The following is a 20,347-nucleotide window of genomic DNA, read 5'->3' as shown; positions in this document are numbered from 1 at the left end:
GTAAAAAAGCCCTATCACAATGTTAAGCATTCATGTAAATTTTCTTTCTTTGTAGCTATTAAGGATAAAATTCCAGCTTGTGTTTTGATACAAGTCCTGTGTGATTACTCTTTCCAACTCTACTCTAACAGTTGAACCTAAAAAAAATAGGTGAACATGAGCTGGTCAGAAAACCACTGGCTAGTGGATCCTTTGCCAGTGTTCAAACCCACATTATCTGTGATCCCGCTTCACAGTGAGTTCCAGAAGTGTTCCCCAGATCTAGGTAGCTCTCATGTGCGTATTTGGTGACCCAGCACATCCATATCCAAGCCAGCAGAGTGGAGAAGGGGAAGCAGAGGGGCCTGGGTTTCCCTGAAGGAAGCGCTGGCCACTCCCGCTCACATCCTTCCAGCCAGAACTGAGTCACGTAACCAGAATTCGCTTCAGGCTTGCCTGTGACCTGTCTTCTTGCACTGGATTCTGTTACTAATTGAAAGAGTGAGTGACTGTTGAGCACAACTAGTAACTATGAGATCACCTTATAGACTGTGGAATGAATCCTGTGGACAAGGGAAGTCATTTGAGTTTTCTTCAGAAGGGTGTCATAATCATAATTGTGTCTCAAAACATAATTTTTGTGTGGAAAATAGATTGGAGGGAGCTTCGTGGGTGTTAAGATGACATTCCAGTCCAGGTGAAACGAAATGGCTGGGACTTGGTGATAGCAGTAAGAGGATAAAGGGGATGAAATGGATTCAAAGGTTGTTGAAGAGGTCATGCTGACAGATTGTAATGGGGGCCGGGGCAGTGGACAGCCAGGGAGCTCCTTGGATTATGGCCTGTGTCACACATGCCGCCGAAGCACCAGGTTGAGGAATGAAGTGTTTCTGGAGCCCTGAATTCAGCTTCGGAAATGTGCTTTAAAGACCTCCATCAGGCTGTTTCTGCTCATCCAAATAACCTCCACCTCACAATCAGGGAGACTCCTATCTCGACATTGTTAATGAACCTATTCAAATGAATGTTCCCCGGTGAGGGTTTCTTCTATTCCAGGGCTTTGTGTGGGTGACATGTCACAGGAAAGACAGCCGGGCAGAAGGGGGCCTTAACCAACAAAAGGTCTTGCTGATTCTGGCTGTGGCAGTAAATCAGGAGCAGCCTTCCTATGTGGAGAGTATGGCCAGGGCTGTTGGTCTCACCCAGGAATGTTGGTCACCTAGCCGTGTGTTTACCATAACTCAGCCCACCCTCAGTGTTGACAGTCATCAGGATTGTTCTAACCATGTGAGGAGCAGCAAAAAATACGGAAAGCTCTAGAATGAGAAAGCAGTCATTCTGTTTATTGTGCTGTGTACATCATTCACTAAATGTTTAATGTTTTTCTCCTTTTGTCTACTTGTGATTTTTTTATAGAGACACCTACTTCCCTTTATTATAATCTAATTAAAAAGAAAAAAAACCACGTGATCCAAGTGTTGCATCCTCCTGTCCAGTCAACCAAAATATCCTATTCATGAGAGAAATATCCAGTTAGTATGTAGGCAGTACTGACCATTTTCTAGTCTACTGCTTTGCACCGCTGATACTATGGTTAAACATTTACAGTTAACATGTTAAGATTTCCGATGGGCACTAGTGTTTTGGAATTCATTCGTCCTGCATTTAACAAATATTCAAAGTCTACACCCCGGGCACTTGGGAGGCTTCTGTGCACTGTGAGTGGAAACAGCGGATGGACGCCTCTGCCTCCGAGAGCTGTCATTTCAGCGCTCCTGAGAGATGCCATGGGGTAAGAGGTGGATACACCAGTCATTCTCTTCAGCCTGTCCAACTCATAGTCTTTGTCAAATTCTAATGCTTGGCTGCCTTCGCCTCTGGTCCGGCTGGCTGGCTCTGCTCTGATGGTGTGATGGGTCTCACGAGGCTCCAGCCCAGCCTGGCCTTCCCTGCAGTTGGCAGAACTCAAAGAAGTTCTGGGCAAAGTTCGATCGGGGTGGGGATTGTTCTGTGAGGCAATAGATTGTGTCCTTTCAACTACTCTTTTGGTACCAGGGGTGTGTGTGTGTGTGTGTGTGTGTGTGTGTGTGTGTGTGTTAGAGAGAGAGAGAGAGAGAGCAGGAGAGAATATAACTGATTTGGGGAGGGTTTTGCCATCGTCTGTAAGTGAAAGCAGCAAGACTGAGAAGCTAAGCATTAAGACACGCCAAGCCGTGACCAGGAAATTCACCATATTCCACCTTCAACCCTACCTTCTCCGACAGATTTTAACCAAATTAGTGTAATACGGTCTGCTTGTACACATGACTGAATGAAAAAGGAAATTTAAACACTTCTTGCTGTAGAGCCCGGAGGAAACCATACGAAAATCCAGCTTCCATTTCTGGAATATCAGCCGAACTGTTGGTCAGTGTGGCATTCTTGTTAACTCTGATTAAAAGGCTGAGAACTCATGTATTCCACAAATGGTTCGTCCTCTTGTGATGTCGATACTGTGACATGATTTATGGCAGAAGTATGGAGGCACAGGAGGGTGAACACTTACGTTTCAGGGGAGTGTAGAAGGCTTCAGGAAGGCGAGGATGTTGGAGCATAATTTTTAAGTGTAAGTGGGTTTGTGATTTGTCTGGCAGTGGCCTTGGAAGTAGGGGAAGATAGACTATGAGGGAGGCTGTTTCAAGTGGAAAAAAAAAAGAAAAGAAAAGAAAGAAAAGGCAGAGAAGAGGCAGTGGGGTTAAGATCGGGGATTAAGGCCTGAGAGTTCCACAGAGAATTCTGAGGCAGAATCACTCTCTTACAGCCTTAAGTTACCTGTGAGAAGGGATGGTGTAAGCAAAGCATCTAGTTGAGGTAGCTGCAAAATCCTCCTTTTATCAAGCAAGATAAAGAACTGTGAGGAATGAGGCTGTGTGTTCTTGAGGCTCGGATTGGGGGCAGGTAGGAGACGCTGACTTCACTGCGGACAGCAGATACTTGAGTTGCTTACAGGCACCCTAAGGTATCATTCCCTGTGCCTGAGGAACCCGCTCCTCTCTAGTTCTTCAGTGTTCACATGAGGCACCATGTAAACTGCCGCCTGGGGATTCCCCGAACTTTCCTTCCTCATTGGGAAGTAAAGTTTTCATTGGTAACATTCATCTGAATTCCTTCTCAGTTTGAAAGATGAATGTTGTATTGCTGTTCTACAAGATGTGAAATCATTGAAATTTCCGCAACAGATTACAGTAAAAGGTACTGAGGTGTTTGTTTCTTTGATGTTGTGGTAGGTGGACAGTCTCTGGGAAATGGTTCACAGTTTGGCTTAGCCTGCTCGTTCCAGGCATCATCCACCAGCTGAATGATTGAGGAGAAACACGGCCAGGCCATTGAACTTGGTTTCCTGAGTTATGCTGTGGTGGTCCCATCGGGTAGAAAACAGAAGGCTCCTGGGAGTTGAGTGTTTAATTCAAAGGACTGAAAACAAGCTCTCCTGAGCCAAGATGTTAGCTATGAGGACATGTTACAAAAATAGACTCTACTTCCCCCTTCCACACCACCTTTTCCTCCATAAAACACGTGCTGCTTGTCCTTCTCTTCCCACATTCAATTCTGTTGTACATTTTTACCCTGGTCTTTGTTTACCTTCTCATGGACACATCATCTGTTTTTTAATTCCCTGGTTAGATCTGAGGTTGGGATGAGAAGCGAGACCCGCAAACTGATTAAGACAGGCTCTCTCAGTCTTTCTCACTTTCCCTGAGATCATCTCACGTCCAGGTTTATGTGTTCAAAAAATAAGTTGCATCAGTTGACTGAGAGGTGATCAGACTCTAGGGCCCAGTTTATACTAGCCAAACTTAGGAGATGGGCCAATAGACCAGAATACCTATTCATTCATTGATTCTCCATTTCCACTGTCAAGCAATTTCATTTCAGCTGATTATTGTATTAGTTTTTTAGAATGACTTCAGGTGTGAACATCACCAAACTCGGAGAGATTATTGTAGGTGTTTCTGTACTGCGACGTTCTTATAGGCTGATTAAAGCAGTCTTGGCCAGGACTAGTTAAAGGAGACAAAGTCACAGATTACATACTGTCTAATTTTTTTAGCATTCTTTATCTATCATTAGTTGATTGGACTAGATTGCCTCTCAAGTCACAATTTTTTTTTTGCCTATAATTATTTTTTCCCAAAATTTTTATTTAAATTTGAGTTAGTTAACATATAGCATAATACTGGTTTTAGATTAGAATTTAGTGATTCATCACTTAAATATAACACCCAGTGAACACAAGTGCCCTCTTAATCCCCATCCCCCATTTAGCCCACCCCCACCCACCTCTCTCCATCAACCCTTACATTGTTCTCTATCATTAAGAATCTCTTCTGGTTTGCTTCCCTCTCTCTCTTTTTTTCCCTTCCCATATGTTCATTTGTTTTGTTCCCTCAATTCTACATATGAGTGAGATTATATAGTATTTGTCTTTCTCTGGATGGCTTATTTTGCTTATTATAATGCACTCTAGTTCTACCCATGCTGTTGCAAATGGCAAGAGTTTGTTCCTTTTCATGACTAAGTAATAGTCCTATGTGTGGGGTGTGTGTGTGTGTGTGTGTGTGTGTGTGTGTGTGTGTATCACATCTTCTTTATCCATTCATCAGTTGATAGACACTTGGGCTCTTTCCATAGTTTGCCTCTGCTTGATAATGCTGCTATAAACATTGGGGTTCATGTACCCCTTTGAATCTGTGTTTTTATATCCTTTGAGTAAATACATAGTAGTGCAATTGCTGGGTCATAGGGTAGTTGTATTTTTAATATTTTGAGGAACCTCCATACTGTTTTCCAGAGTGGCTGCACAAGTTTGCATTCCCACCAACAGTGTAAGAGGGTTCCCTTTTCTCTGCCTCCTCACCAACATCTGTTGTTTTTTGTCTTGTTCATTTTAGCCATTCTGATGGGAATGAGGTAGTATCTCATCATGGTTTTGATTTGTATTTCCCTGAAGATGAGTGATGTTGAACATCTTTTCATATGCCCATTAGTCATCTAGATGACTTCTTTGGAGAAATGTCTATTCATGTCTTCTGCCCATTTCTCAACTGGATTATTTGTGTTTTGGGTGTTGAGTTTGGTAAGTTCTTTACAGATTTTGGATACTAACCCTTTATCAGATATGTCATTTATAAATATCTTCTCCCATTCTGTAGGCTGTCTTTTAGTTTTATTAATTGTTTCCTTTTCTGTGCAGAAACTTTTTATCTTGATGAAGTCACAATAGTTCATTTTTGCTTTTGTTTTCCTTGTCGTTGGAGACATGTCTAACAAGAAGTTGCTGTGCCAAGGTCACAGAGGTTGCTGCCTGTGTTTAATGATTTCCTGTGTCACATTTAGGTCTTTCATCCATTTTGTATTTATTGTTGTCTATGGTGTGAGGAAGTCATCTAGTTTCATTCTTCTGCATGTTGCTATCCAGTTTTTTCCAACAGAATTTGTTGAAGAGACTATTTTTTCCACTGGATATTCTTTTCTGTTTTGTTAAAGATTAATTGGCCATACAGATATGGGTCCATTTCTGGGTTTTCTATTCTGTTCCATTGATCTCTGTGTCTCTTTTGTGCCAGTACCATACTGTCTTGATGTCAAGTCACAAATTTCTATGCTCTGTTAAAAAGCCCTTCTCCAGTGGGACATGTCTCAATGGTGACTTGATAATAATCTTCCTGATTAATGTTTAGGAAGTCAACCTTGGACTCTGTTGTGGACTTTTAAAGATTGTATTAGTTTTCTTTTGCTTCCCTGACCAATTATCATAAATATATTAGTTTGTGACAACACATATTTGTTACCTCACAGTTCTGTAGGTAAGATGCATGGGTACAGCGTGCATGGCTCTGCTGCATTCTCCGCTTAGTGAATGCTGAAATCAAAATATTTTTTAGGGCTTTATTACCTTCTGAAGGCTCTGGGGATGAATTTGCTTCCAGGCTTCTTGAGGTTGCTAACCCATTTCATTCCTTGACGTTGGAGGACCGTCTTCTCTGTTTCCTAGCTTGCTGTCCGGGAGGAGCCAGTCTTTGCTCCAGAGTCCACCTGCAGTGCCTCTCAGGCTTTCTGTGGCGCCCCCTCCAGCAACAGCACATCAAATCCTCTCAGATTTCTCATCTCTCTGACTTCCTCTTTTGCCACATCTCACTGATTACTTCTGCTTTTATAGGCTAATTACATAGACTCACCTCAGTAATCGAGGGTAATCTCCCTATTTTAAAATCAGTTGATTAGGAACCTTAATTACATTTGCAGAGTTCCTTCCGAGAAGTACCTAACTTAGTGTTTGAAAAATCAGGGGTGCTCATTTTGAGGGGACCTCGTGAGTAACACTTTGAAATAATGTTTTGTCATTCCTTGAGTGATCTTATCTATGAATGGCTGATTTCATCCATCATGTGTATTCTTTTTATCTTGCCATTTCATGGGGTAATATGTTCTTTTCCTACCTTTATATTTAGTATTTCAGCCACGTGACAAAGAAAGTCCTCTATTGCAAAAATTACACTTATTGGTTAACTAAATAGGAAAGATTGATTTTTTTTTTTCCCTCTCCCTCCACTCAGCTGAGGAAGGCTCCCTGGGGCGTCTGAGCACTGTTTCACAAACTGAAAAATCATCGTACATTTGCTTTGAACTAGGTCAGTGATTCTCAGCCCTAACTGCACTTTGGAATCACATAACAAATGTTAAAGGATTAATACTCAGGCCCTACCACAGAGATTCTAATTTATCTATAAACCATAGGTCATGTTTTTTTAAGTTCCCCACATGGTTCTAATTTGCAGTCAAGGCTGAGAACTATTGATATGCTCCAAACTTTCTGTTTTGGAGATAAGGAGGCCGAGTCTAAGGGTGAGAAATGATTTGCTTAAAGTCTCATAACTAGAGACAGCGCTGGTGCTCTGTGCCAGCTTTGTGCCCCAAACAAAAGGCTTATGATTTAACTCGATGTAGGTTTCAGTGCTCAGTAATTACATGCAAAATGAATGTGAGAGTGTCACAAGCAGCAAGGGAGAGTAGCAAGACTATTTATTTCCAGAACTTGAAGAATTAGACCTTGCAAAATAACTGTTTAAAGGTCCCTTCTCAGAAGCTGCTCATGAGTAGTAACAAACATGGATACAGTCTGTCCCCACCAGGGAGCTGGCCGCGTGGACATCCACAGTGTCTCCATGCCCCAGGGTTGCATGCTTCCATGTGGTCTCCATCTGGCTGTGTGTGACTCTGGAACACTTAAAGTCTGGCTAGCGCCTGTTGTGACGTGCTGCGTGAAATACACACTAGGTTCGAAGATTCTGTATGAACAAAGAAGTGTAAAATACTTCAATACCTTTCATATCACCTGTAGGAGGAAATGATCATATTTTGGATAATATTGGATTGAATAAGATATACAATTAAAATAAATTTTATGTATTTTTTTAAGATTTTATTTGTTTATTTGACAGAGAGAGAGAGAGATCACAAGTAGAGAGGCAGGCAGAGAGAGAGGGGGAAGCAGGCTCCCTGCTGAGCAGAGAGCCTGACGCTGGGCTCCATCCCAGGACCCTGAGATCATGACCTGAGCTGAAGGCAGAGGCTCAACCCACTGAGCCACCCAGACACCCCTGTATTTCTTTCTTAATATGGTTACTAGGAAATTTAAAAGTACATACGTGGCTGGCCCTTGCTTCTCACATTATATTTCTGTGACACAGCACTGTTCTAGAGGCCGTTTTCTATTCAAGCCTTTAATAAGGAGCAGTCCAAGTCCAAGCCGTGACACTTCCCGTGGTCTCGAAAAGGGAAATGGTTTCATGTACACTCCTGGAGCTGAGATGTAACATTGATCTGCCCAATGTCCACTATCTATTTGGCAGCCAGTCAGTCTGGCCAAATAGACTTCTTTCTCTTTATACATATAGGCTTAGAGGAGGTGGGGGAAGGGGGGATACTTTCCCCATGTTATGGAAAGAGCACACTTTATAGCTCTTAAGTAATGTACCCGAAAGTTGACCAGGTGCTCTTAGAGACTCTGAGGCCTAGAGATGAATCTTAGATCCCTTGAGCAATACTCCTAAGGAAACTGCTGTGTCAGCATTTATGAATTATGACTGTGCTTGACAGGTCCAGAGCACCAGCTGTGGTGTCTGCCCCTGTCCTTAACTCAAATGTAAACCTTACTCCTTCTCTTTTTTTTACTGTCTCTAGCTTTTCCTGCCTCGCTGGTATCCCCCTAATCACATGCTTAGCCTAATTTCACATGTGTGACGAAGCATGGGAAGGGGAAGGCAGGCCTTGGAGACGTCAAACACGGTTAACTGTCTGGGGGATTCGCTTGACCCCTCAAAGTTCCTCTACGCTTTTACTTTTCAGTTTGAAATGAGGCTGTCTTTTGCAAGGTCTGTGTAAACTTCAAGGGGAGTAGTAAGACCCTGGCCAACGTATTCATCGGGCAGATTTTAGAGTAGGTGTCTACCCTGGGTCAGGCCCAAGGCTGCTTGGTGGGGATTCAGTGAGTGAGAGAGTGAGTGAGACTCCCCTCTCGCCCCTGGTTTCTCACAGCTGGAAGAAAAGAAGGACAGGCGCCTGGCAACGTCCCGGAAGGGGGCATCCTCAGTGAATGGCCACTTTCATTATACCTCACGGCATGGGATTTGCCTTATCACAAAATCATCATGGGATGGGGTACAGATGGGGCAACTGAGGCCCACAGTGATAAGCAACTGCCCGAGTTACCAAGTCCGGCCACGTTGGGCTGGCTGGCACCCGGGCACGGGGTGGATGACTCCCTCTCTAGAAATGTTTCATCCAGAAGATCACATTGCCTCACTCTTGGTTTCTCAACTTGTTTACCTTACAAGAACAAGTTCATTTTGGACTTGATAAAAGGAAAGAAGAGTTTCTCCCAGTCCTTGCTCTGTATGTTATCCATGCCTGCTAGTAGCTCCTTTTAGCGCGCTGTGAGTTATTGTCCTAAGCATTGTCAGATTACCATCTCATCAAGATAATAACATTGGTGTTTGGAGACTTCATTCTATGAGATCATGTCTTCAACAGTTTATGTATTTCCTATTAAATGAGGGAGAACAAAGCCAGCTTCCATCTGAGAGTTTGAAAGAAATTCCAACATCTTTGACTTTGGTTAAGGCATATTCCCCATGTTCTATATGATTGATCACAGTAATAAAAAAAATAGATTTTAAAAAGATCCACTTGCAGAAAGAGAAACAGCAGGAATTCAGTAAGAGGTTTGCTTTTTCACATTCTGTTTTGGAAAAAAAAAAAAAAAAAAAGATTTGGTTGGTGCCGTGATGTGAAGTATGCAGTTAAGAGGAACACACTGTTCAAAGAAGCACCGATGCTATTGACTTCTCTTTCACGGGATCATCACTCTTGCCATGTGAATCAGTGGGCACGCCGTGCGAATGAGGCTGGGTGGGTCTGGTGGCCGGCCACGAGGATGGTTGCTCCCGGGGGTACTGCAGAGTGCCACTGAGTCCTACTGAACGCCCACATGTGCCAAAAATGACCACTCCCAGCAGAATACACACCCATGCACACCAAAATGGGAGTAGTACTGAGAATTTAGTGCCGAAAAAGTCAGTTTTTGTCTTTGTTTTTGTTTTTTAACTTCTCCAGAAAGGAAGAGGTGAAGACCTAAATTCCTATATTCCAGCTGCCTTTTGTATTCTCCTAGGGAGAGTCCTAGCTTCAAGCCAAGTGTCTTATCACTGGATTTCATCTTCCCAGTTTTCAGCTCTAGTAATCCATGATTCACAAAGTAAATGATCTGGACCCAGTAACAACAGCGTAGCCTTTTCTTAAAGCAGATGGGATCATCATGACAGGTGAAGTCAGCCTCTAGATTATTTCCTACAATTGGCCTCTGTTTCGAAGGTGTATAATTGCCCATACACCTAAGCAAAACTGAGTAACCTTCCTGCCTTAGCCTAGGAGACACACACATTACATTATGATGATTATTTCTTTTCCTGGGACCCCTATGTGATATAAGTGCATGATTGAAGAAGGGAGTCTTACTTACATGTTGTAGCTACCCAAGAACACATTTGCTGATTGCTTTACTACCTCCCTAGGCTTCCATGTCATGGTATATAAATGAGGACTCCCCTCCCGTCCACCCCACAGGAATATTATAAAACATCATCTATTTATTACTGATATCAGAAAGGGTCTAATAATGTATTTATTGGATAGATGCGGAGGGCATGCTAAGTGTTTTGAATAAATCATCTCGTTTAATCTCCTCTTGATTTTCCTATGAAAAAGGTAATAATCTTACCCTCATATTAAGGAAAAGTAAACAGGCTTGGTAAAGCTAGGATTTGAACCTAGCTCTCTCCGACTCCCCAATACATGCTCTGAACCCCAAGCTCACTCTCTCTGTACATGAAGATCAAGGATGGCATTTATGAGGCTGATGTTAATTTCTAAAGACTTGGGAAAGTGTCTGTTAGTGATCATTAACTAAATATGGTCAGCTAACAGTGGAACAGATGGCATCAAATGAAATCAAATGTCCAGGGTTCACTCAGTGGTACTGTCTCTTACATCTTCTGTCAATGTCAGTAGATTGCCTCATCTTAGGACCTGTTACCTACATGGAGCCCAGATAGCATCATTCACTTCCCCAGCTGCTGATGTACTGGCTTGCAAATCCACATTCATTGACTTCAGGGAATCCAGGGTCGGTGACTCGGTGACTTAAAATCAGCCTTGGTGGAGGTTTTTACACCATGGTTTTTACACCAATCATGGTCCTCTCTCTGTCTCTCTCTTTCTCTCTCTTTAATTCCAGAGAGACAGTTGTTACACATTTATCAGTGCACCACTGGTTATGACTCAAGGAGAGAAAACAGTTTGAATTATCACCCTTCTAAAGGTAAACAGAGGCGTACTGGGTATGCACCCCCCCCCAAAAAAAAGCCCTACAAATATAATCATGCCTAATTCTTCAGTCCCTATCATTCTGTATTCTGGATGAGCTCTTAAAATGTAACTATAAAGATTTTCTATGTCATTATAAGTACAAAATTTTAGGGGTGCCTGGGTGGCTCAGTCAGTTAAGTGTCTGCCTTCAGCTCAGGTCATGATCCCGGGGTCCTGGGATGGAACCCTGCATTGGGCTCCCGGCTCAGGGTTTTGATTTTTAAATAAAAAAAATTTTTTTTTCAAAAAAATTTTTTTTTATTTTTTTCTCCCACTCCCCCTATCTGTGCATGCTTTCTCTGTGTCAAATAAATAAATACAATCTTTAAAAAAAAAAGTACAAAATTTCGTATTATTATTTGCTACAAAAACATATATGCCTACTGTAAGAGTTTAATGATTCTGAATGCAAGTACAGACCCTAAAATACATACATACATACATATATATATATATATAGTCAATGAGAAATACAAAATATAATGCAGGCCATATACATGATTTTAAATTTCCTGCTGGTCATGTGTAAAAAAAATAAAAAGAAATAGGGATTGTTGGTTTTCAATAATATGTTTATTTAACAGCAATCCAAAATACGAGTTATAGTAACTTATGTAACTATGTAACTTACAGTAAACATAGACCTTGTTGAAGTATTTTGCATGTGTTTTTTTGTACCAAGCCTTCAAAACCCATCTATGTTTTACACTTACAACGCATCTTAATTTGAATTCTAAGTTTGCATCAGAGATACTTGATCTGTTTGGATTTAGTAAAAATCCATAGCTGAAAAACTAGATTCATATCCCAACCTGTTTCAAATATACTTAATTAAATGCTTAATTAAAATTACATAAAAATTTAACTTATTTAATTCTTCAGTTGCATTAGCCACATTTGCAGTACTCAGTGGCCACTGATGATTGATGATAACTGAATTGGTCACCTTGGGTACATATGATCTATGTTTTAAATGTTTTATAAAAAAAGGAGATTTATTATATATACTACTTCTAATGGCCTTTTTTCCCCTCATACATTACACATTTAAAATAATTTCCCATCCTGTATTCCCCAATGGATCCTGAGAAAGGAAAAGATGTCAGTGAAAGTAGGTATGTCAGTAATGGCTGTGAACTTTTTCTCTCTCCCTAACTGGAAAGAAAGAAATTGACCTAAGGCAGTTTGGATCTGACCAATTTTCAAATAAACAGCACCATAAAAAGTGGGTAATAACATGAACAAATGCAAACTAGTCAAATACATGCCTGGTACTAATTAGAATGGGTCATTTCAAATACCATTTTGGATTCGCCTGTTTTTCGACATTAAATTCTTAAAACAGCTTCACCAGGAAATCAACTAGATCCGGTTTTGCAATATTTCATTACTAAGGAACACTTGCATCGAAAGTACACGTTTATTATGTTATCTGACTAGAGTCTTGGTTTTGCAATAAAAACGATTCTGCTTCTGTGGGGATTTTTTTTAATCAGCTCTTACCTTTTTCGTATCATGACAGCTAGATCAGTAAAACAAAAAATTGAGGAAATATCATTTCTATCAATTCAGCTGCCATATTGGTATTTTGTCTTTGTTAAGGCAAACTACAAGTTCCTCAATCTGTCATATTTTTCTACCTATAAATATGCTGACATTCTTCTACAGATGCTGTTGACCACTCTCCTTTTAAAAACCTTATACAAATCAGGGGGTGTAGATAGCTTTAGGTGGTGGTTCCTTTTGTCTTTGCCAAATTACGAACCAGATAGGAGCACATTTTCCCCCATATGGCTTAATATACTTTATAATATTACTTTTTTAAAAAAGTATTTATGTATTTATTTGACAGAGATCACAAGTAGGCAGAGAGGCAGGCAGAGAAAGAGGGGGAAGCAGACTCCCCGCAGAGCAGAGAACACAATGGGTATGGGTCTCCATTCCAGGACGCTGGGATCATGACCTGAACCAAAGGCAGAGGCTTTAACCCCCTCAGCCACCCAGGTGCCCCTGTAATATTACTTTTAATAAAGTTTATGTGGGGGGCTCTTCATGAAATAGCCTAGTCTTCATATTAAATTCATCTGATATCTATCATCTCTATGTAAATATCTCTGAAATCCAGTACTGACTTCCCTCTCTCATTCAGTCTTGGGTCTTCTACCATCAACTTCCCTCCAGACATATCTTATACTTCTATAAGCCTTTAAATCACTATTAAATCACTTTAACACCCCAAATCCCAAGATAGTCATTTAATCTTCTCATTCCCGAGCAACTTAGATCCCCAAATCTTGATTTCTATCAATATCACCATCTTTCATCCACACATATAACTATAGACTCATTCATTTATGATAGACACATTTTATTTATTATCTCCAGAATCCATTCATCTCCAAGTCTTGTCCGTATTTCTCAGTGATACCAAGTTAAGAAAGTATGAGGGGCAGATTTATCCTAAGAAAAATCCACTTTGTACATGTGTTACCTATCCTAAAACTTCAGGTGACTTTCTGATTAATGTGCATTGAACTTCTGGGGCCCCTGAGTGATGCAGTCAGTTGAGCATCCGACTCTTAGTTTTAGCTCAGGTCCTGATCTCGGGGAACTGGGATGGTGGGATCCAGCCTCTGCCACCCCCCACTCCCCGCCACCAACTCCAAGTTCAGTGGGGAGTCTGCTTGGGGATTTCTCTTCCTTCCCCTCTGCTCCTCGCCTCACCTCACGCTAAATTAATTAATTAACCAATTAATCTTTTTAAAAAAAATATGAATTGAACTGCTGTTTTGGCCTAGTCCTCTCTTACCATCCAATTTCATTCCCCTTTATTCATAAATTCAAACCTTGTTCTGTCTCTCCCCTCCAGCGACCACTCTGCACTAATCAGACCAGAGCCATACCCAGGACTTTGGTACCATCTGAGTGTTTACCCATAATGTTAAGTTCACATCCACCCCTCACTATTCCTTACCTATCACAATCTTCTCTGTCGTTTAAATCTAATTTTAAGCCCTTCAGTTCAGTGGGTGATTGTCGTGCCTCCCCCAACCAGCCCACCCGCTCTTTATTTCATTTTCAGGTATGCTTCCTCTTTTCCCAATTTGATTTGCCTATCTTGTTTAATTCTTGAGGTAAAAAACCATTATTTTGATTGCTTTGGTATTCTCCCGTGTGCCCTGTACAATTCTAGGAGTTCAACAAATACTTGCTAATTTTAAAAATAAAGAGAATTGAACTAATTGCTTTCTTGGCTTGGAGTTGGTTATAACATGTTGGGAAAAACCTTGTGTTTAATCTCCCATCTCTTCTCATGTGTTTATGTACTGTTTTATAGCCAGGAATAAAGTCCTGACTGTGATTCAGAGGCTCCTCTGCTGGGCAGTTTACAGAATTAAAACTCTCACCAGCTTTTCAACAAACGGGCTCTCCCTTGAGGAAGTTGGGGGGGACGTGGGGGAGGTCAGGCAAAATGCCTCAGGCTTTGAAAGTAGAAATGGCGTGAGTTCCATTATGCAAGAATGGAAGCTTGTCTCCCCCACCCAACCACCACCCCACCCCAAATAAAAAGCTTGCCATGAGACTATCGCCCAAGAATGCATACATATCAGCAGAAATTTAGAGGTTTTTCCTAGAAAACTATTGCAAACTTAAAAAGCCAGTCGGCCAAGGTATGTGTTTGGTAGATTCCTCTGGACAGTACCTGCCTCTACAGAGAGACTTATATTGGGGAAGGGAACTAATGGGACTTTCTCCTGCTCCCATCTGGCACATTATTGACGGACGACCCCGAAGTTTCTTTCATACTGTGTGTTTTTGGCACATTGTCCTCTCCTAGGGCAGTTTTCTCCCAGCGAACACCTAGTAAAGAAGGATCCTCTTACCTAGAAGCTGCCATAGGGAGTCCTGCAAAGCAGAAGAGGGCAGGTTCCAGTCAAATGAACAGAGTGTCCATTAGCCCGGCTGTGTGCTGGCCCTGGGACAGATCACTAGGGGACAGCTTTCACAGTCAGCCCCACCGAGCCAGCAGCTGGGGAAGCGGAACTTGGTTTTGAGGAAGCAGTGAGCTCTTCCCAAATCCTGCTCCAGATCGCCATCCTCTTCCCTGCTCCCTAGTTGGAGCTCCAGTTGGGGCAGTTCACGATGCTCTCAGTGTGGTGACTGGTTCTCAGCTCCTCTGTGGGAGAATGGCAGTTTTAAATACCTTCTTCTTTGACCGTGGGAGTGTGAAATAGTGTGATTTTTAGATTGCTTGAAGATTCTGATTTGTTGGTTTCAGTGTAAGAGGTAGATCGCGTGCTTTGGAGCTAGGTTGTGATCATTTGGAAGAGTTGTGAAGTTCATTTGCAGACAGCAGCCTTCAAAAGTTTGGGCATGGGAGCGAGGCAACTCCTATCCGTCGGAAGCAAAATTCACTCGTGTCAGGCATCTGCCAAGTATCTTTGAAATATTTGACAAGGCAACTTCCAAACCAGAGAAAGCAGCCTTCTGAGCAATGCAAACATATTTATATCTTTATTCAGTTGGGAGGCCAAAAACCCTACATGGGAATTCGAATTCTTTTACGACCTTGATATCCAGAGAGCACGTGCCAAGGGAGGTTTCTCTACCTGACACTATGTGCATTGGGTGATTGCTAGTAAAACTAACACTATGCATACAGCCCAATTCCTCCACGCTTTTCCTACTTTAAAAAAAAAAATTTTTTTTTAAATCAATTTTAGAAGGAAATATCCAGTCACCAACAGGATGGCATTTTCAACCTTTAGCATATTTATTTTTAGCCTCTTTACGTATTTCTTCGGGAAGCTTCAAGCTTGGATTACACGGCCTATTCACCTACTGATAAAGGATCTAAGGAGAGATGCTCTGAGGTTCACGTTTACAAAGTTGATGAGCATTCAAGGCCATTAGCTCAGAGGAATTTAAAACATGGATGTTACAATAACCATAACCCACATTTGCATGAACTCTCGTAATTGGCCAAGTGTGTTCCTGTGCAGGGTCCCGCTCGGTTCTGCTGGTGACCCCCGGAGGCAGTGTTAGAGGCCGTTCCTTACACACTCAGCACACACGTGTGTGTTCAGACACAGGGAGATGCTTAGTTTATGCAGAGGTGGGTATTCTTAGACTTTTTCAAGAACATAAAATCACATGGAACAACAACAACAGAAAAATGATGGGCTTTCCGCTATCTGGAAATGAAAATAAGAAACATCACATTTGATGCCTGTTCAGCATTACTAAGGACTACACTGTTCACTCCAGTACCCATGAGAACAAACGTTCTTGTTCATCACTTTAGCCTGATTAGGGGTAATGAGAAGGGCTGTTTCGTTTTTGTCAAGGATGTGTAACAGTGAAAATGAAGCCGGAGGGAGGCCTGGTGGAGAGCCTGGGGCGATGTTCAGGTGTGCCCGAGCCATGAGGAAGTCATGTAATGTTATGGAAATCATGCGGCTGAGCTGGAAAGGAGCTGGCATTGGTTGTCAGAGGTAGCCGCAGCCCAAAGGACAGTGTGCTGAGTTCATTTTAAACCAGCCCAGGCTTGTCTCTTCAGAGATCTAGAAGTGGACACCTGGATTATTGGTTCCAAAGAAGCTTATTTCCTCCAGGTAATGGCGTGTGCTGGCCAAGGCACATCTCCCCTGTTCATCAAACTGAAGGGACCCAGGCGTGGACACACTTGCGATCCCAAATAGCTAGCAAGGCTGCGAACTGACCTTTCTTTGAGTCTGGGGTGGTCACATTCCTGGGCCTTTCAGAGACCACTCTCCTCCTAGAACAGAGAACCCAGGACACCAGGTGTCCTGAGGAGGCCACCTACGCAGCACTGATGCTTCCGAGTATGTTGCTTCTCGTCTTCTCCTTTTTGCTGTCTTCTAGCTAAACCATCCCATGATGGCTTGTCAGTGCAGGCTTCAGACGAGTAGTGGAGCTCTTTCATCCACGGGGAAGCGCACTGGAGAAGCCTTACTATTACAATGTGTTCTTGTGTTTTTCCTTTTATGGCTTGTCTGGCTCAAGGCCCTGCTGACGAGTTTTTCTATTTCCAGATCTAGTTAAAGTGAAGCCGCCTGGTCCTGTTATTGAAGCAGTTGTGTGTGTTGGGGGTGGGGGGGGTCTTTTGTGGTGAGGTAGTTCTAGGGCTATAGGCCAGGGTGTGAAAATCTCTATCGTGTCCATGCTGTTTCCTAATGCAAGCTCCCCTGGAAGTGGAATTTATGATAAACCTACTGTTTGCCCTCATGAGACTCGGGGCAACAAAAGACGTACCAGGATTCCCTCAAGAACTGGCATGCACGTCCGCTCATTCATGGTTCAGCTAGTTTTTAAATAGTGTGCAGCGATAATGGTCTGCTTTTAGTTGGCTGTGTCTGATTCTTTTTCGTGTGCTTGCAGGTCCTACAGGTATGGATCTCTGGCAGGTGCTGTTGACCTTGGCAGTGGCAGGCTCGAGCAATGCTGTTTCTGGGAGTGAAGGTGAGTTCTTCTTTCCCATTCTCGCCCCCTGTGTTTTGAAATAACACTGAACGTTACTTGTTAAATGTAAGTTCTTTGGATGATTTAATTAAATGGGGTGAGTTTTAAGTAACAGCACATGGGAAACTTGTCTTAGCTTTAAAATCATAAGCTAGGAGGATTTTCCCATGGATGTTTTAAGAGGAATGCAATTTCGGCATCTGATGTTTGCACATCGAAAATAAATGCTGCAAACCATGCCGAGGGCATTTATAGTGAAGGCGAGCCAGGTCTCTTGGTCCAGGGAGAGACACTGAAATGGCACTGGAGGGTTGTTATTAACCTAATGATCACTCTGCTCAGCCGTGACTAAGGATATCATCCCCGGTTTCCAGAGCTCAGAATTAAGGTCTCGGAATCAGAGTCTCTGGGAGTGGAAATGGCGGATTTCAAATAAATTTCCCCTTTCACGTTCTGGGTGATTACTGTTTGGCAAAGTTTGAAGGAAGACATAACAGATAATAGTTGAATAATGTACTCAGAACTCATGAGTTCCTGGGCCATCTCTGAATTCTCCTGGCCTTTTTTTATGCCATCTTCCTCATGGAGAAGTCTGAGTACATTCAAACATATGTTTCATGGCACAAATAAGAGTAATGAACGGGAATGAGAAGGAGAATTTTTCTGTCCAGAAAGGAAACTGCTTTTAAAGGGGTGGGAGACTTTTATAAAAGATTGTTTTGTTTTGTTTTTTTATAAGATTTTATTTATTTACTTGGTAGACAGAGATCACAAGTAGGCAGAGAGGCAGACAGAGAGACAGGAGGAAACATGGTCCCTGCTGAGCAGAGAGCCTGATGTGGGGCTCGATCCCAGCACCCTGGGATCATGACCTGAGCTGAAGGCAGAGGCTTTAACCCCCAAGCCACCCAGGCGCCCCTAAAAGATTGTCTTGAGTACTTGATTTTTTTTTTCCTTGCTCGGTCATCAACATGAGAAATAAAGAGTCTATTTCTCCTGTGCTGTGTCACCACATTCAGTTGTTGCTTTAAGAGTAGCTGATTCTCCTACTCACTGGGCAACTCCTGCTGGAAAACACAGTTTAACCAGCAGAGGTAATGCCTTAAGATGTCCTCCCTGACCTTTGTGCCAAAAATAAATCTGTAGTAGTAAGTTGCTGAGGACAACCAGAGTAAAAAAAAAAAAAAAAAAAAAAAAAAAAGATAAATAAATAAAATAAGAAGGGCAAAATATGTTATTTTATCTTGTAAAGCAATTTAAAAATATTTGTAGAAAAGAAGTCATAATTGTTTGAAATATTTTTGGGTCTCCCTGGTGTTATAATGTCAACATTATGCAAGTGAAACATGGAGAGAATTGCAGGCTCCATTTCAGCAACTTTTCCCATGGCTGGTTTTAGACCCTGGTTCTGAGCCAAAGAATTACAGCTGAGATCCTCGGCTGTTCCAGAGTCATGGTGGTTTAATCTCTACTTTCTTCGTTAAGGTGGCTTTCACTCCAAAGGGCTAGGCTTGAGGAATTTAAAAAACCTGTGAAATGAAAAGTATGGCAGAGGCAATCTTATTGAAAATTAAAAATGTGTCCCCAGCTGCAAGATGAGAGCTCAAGTTACATTTAGACCTAGAGGCTCTGCAAAGAGCATCTATTTTCGCTGCTTTGACATTTTAGCTTTGACATAAACCTTTAACTTCATAAGGAGAATGGAGAAAACAACACCATTAACTGGTTTTCTCTTTGCTTTTTCTTTTGCTTTCTGGTAGTGTTCTGTTGGCTTTGTCTCTTTGGGAGTAGCAGAGATAAGAAAATGCAGTGGCTTACAGCAAACAATTCACATAGCCGGCCAGTACTTAAACACAGTAATTTAGCAAAGGAAAAAAATGTCTTTCTCCTCCTTTTTTTCTTTTCTTTTCTAAGTTAGTGGGCTAATCCAATTCTTTTGGAATATGTGGCTACTCCAGAGTTCTACCTTAAAATGGCCTGGGATGGTTAAGGATGAGTCTGGTGTTTTGATCAGAAGGTGTGGGGGAACGTGTTTGAACACGAGCATGCACACATATGAGTGTGTTTACCAGTTCTGGCCATTTATCTCATGAGTTCTGCCAAAGTGATCACGTGACATAACACGGCTTGAATCTCGGATGATATTCAGAGGCACTGCGGTTCTTCTTCTGCCAGGTCCGGACTGTAGCCAATTTTTTTTTTTTTTAATGTTCTTTCCCATGTATAAGGCAGACTGAAAATATAGGTAAGGATTTAAAACAAAACAAAACACTCCTGTAGTTTTACAAGGCATTCATTTGAATTCAGTTTGGCTGGGGAAGGAGGTGACAATGCGGAATAAGGGATCTGGAAGGTGTGACCTGGTAGAGTCCCCCGGGAGCTGGGAGAGGATGACAGATCTGTATGCTCAGGGAGGGTTGGCACTTGAAGCCTGGAGCAGAGTTTTTCCTGCTGGGACAGATAAGCCGTTAGAAATATACTGGCCCTGATTGCCCCATGGGCAATTTAATATATACCTAATTAAATTAAATATATGCCTAATTAAATTAATATACACCTAATAAATATATGCCTAATTGCCCCGTGGGCAATTTAATGAGAACCCAACGTCAAACAGTGCACCATGGTGTCAGCCCAAGGGTTGTAATAGGTGCCGTCTCTTTGTCTTCCATCCATAGTGTTAGTCCCCACACCTGCTCCCAATACCGGTGACATCGTCTCAGGGAGAAGTTCTTACTCCCCAATTGGGAATGACCAGCAATGCTTTATTTTCAGAGGGCTTCACAGGGTCAAACTGTCAGCTGATTACATCAGAACTACTGTTCCTGGGATGATGATTTTAGGGAGAAATGTGCATAAAGAGGAGACAGCTATAAATGCTCTTGAGAGGAAGGCCTATTATAAATTGGGTCATACCTCT

General features: G+C 42.0%; 1 protein-coding gene across 1 annotated transcript in view; it reads left to right on the top strand.

The window, feature by feature from the left end:
- GHR (growth hormone receptor) overlaps nucleotides 1-20,347 on the top strand; it is a gene marked incomplete at its 3' end in the record, with an annotated part of 239,119 nt that overhangs the window by 100,847 nt on the left and 117,925 nt on the right. The window contains exon 2 of the mRNA XM_082723382.1: nucleotides 17,347-17,427. Within this exon, the coding sequence (XP_082579508.1) occupies nucleotides 17,347-17,427 (81 nt within the window). The remainder of the gene's footprint in view (nucleotides 1-17,346; nucleotides 17,428-20,347) is intronic.

Source organism: Mustela nivalis, assembly GCF_964662115.1.
Source record: "Mustela nivalis genome assembly, chromosome: 3".
NCBI classification, from domain to species: domain Eukaryota; kingdom Metazoa; phylum Chordata; class Mammalia; order Carnivora; family Mustelidae; genus Mustela; species Mustela nivalis.
The sequence above is the reverse complement of the archived record's forward strand: the minus strand, read 5'-3'. Positions and strand labels throughout refer to the sequence as shown.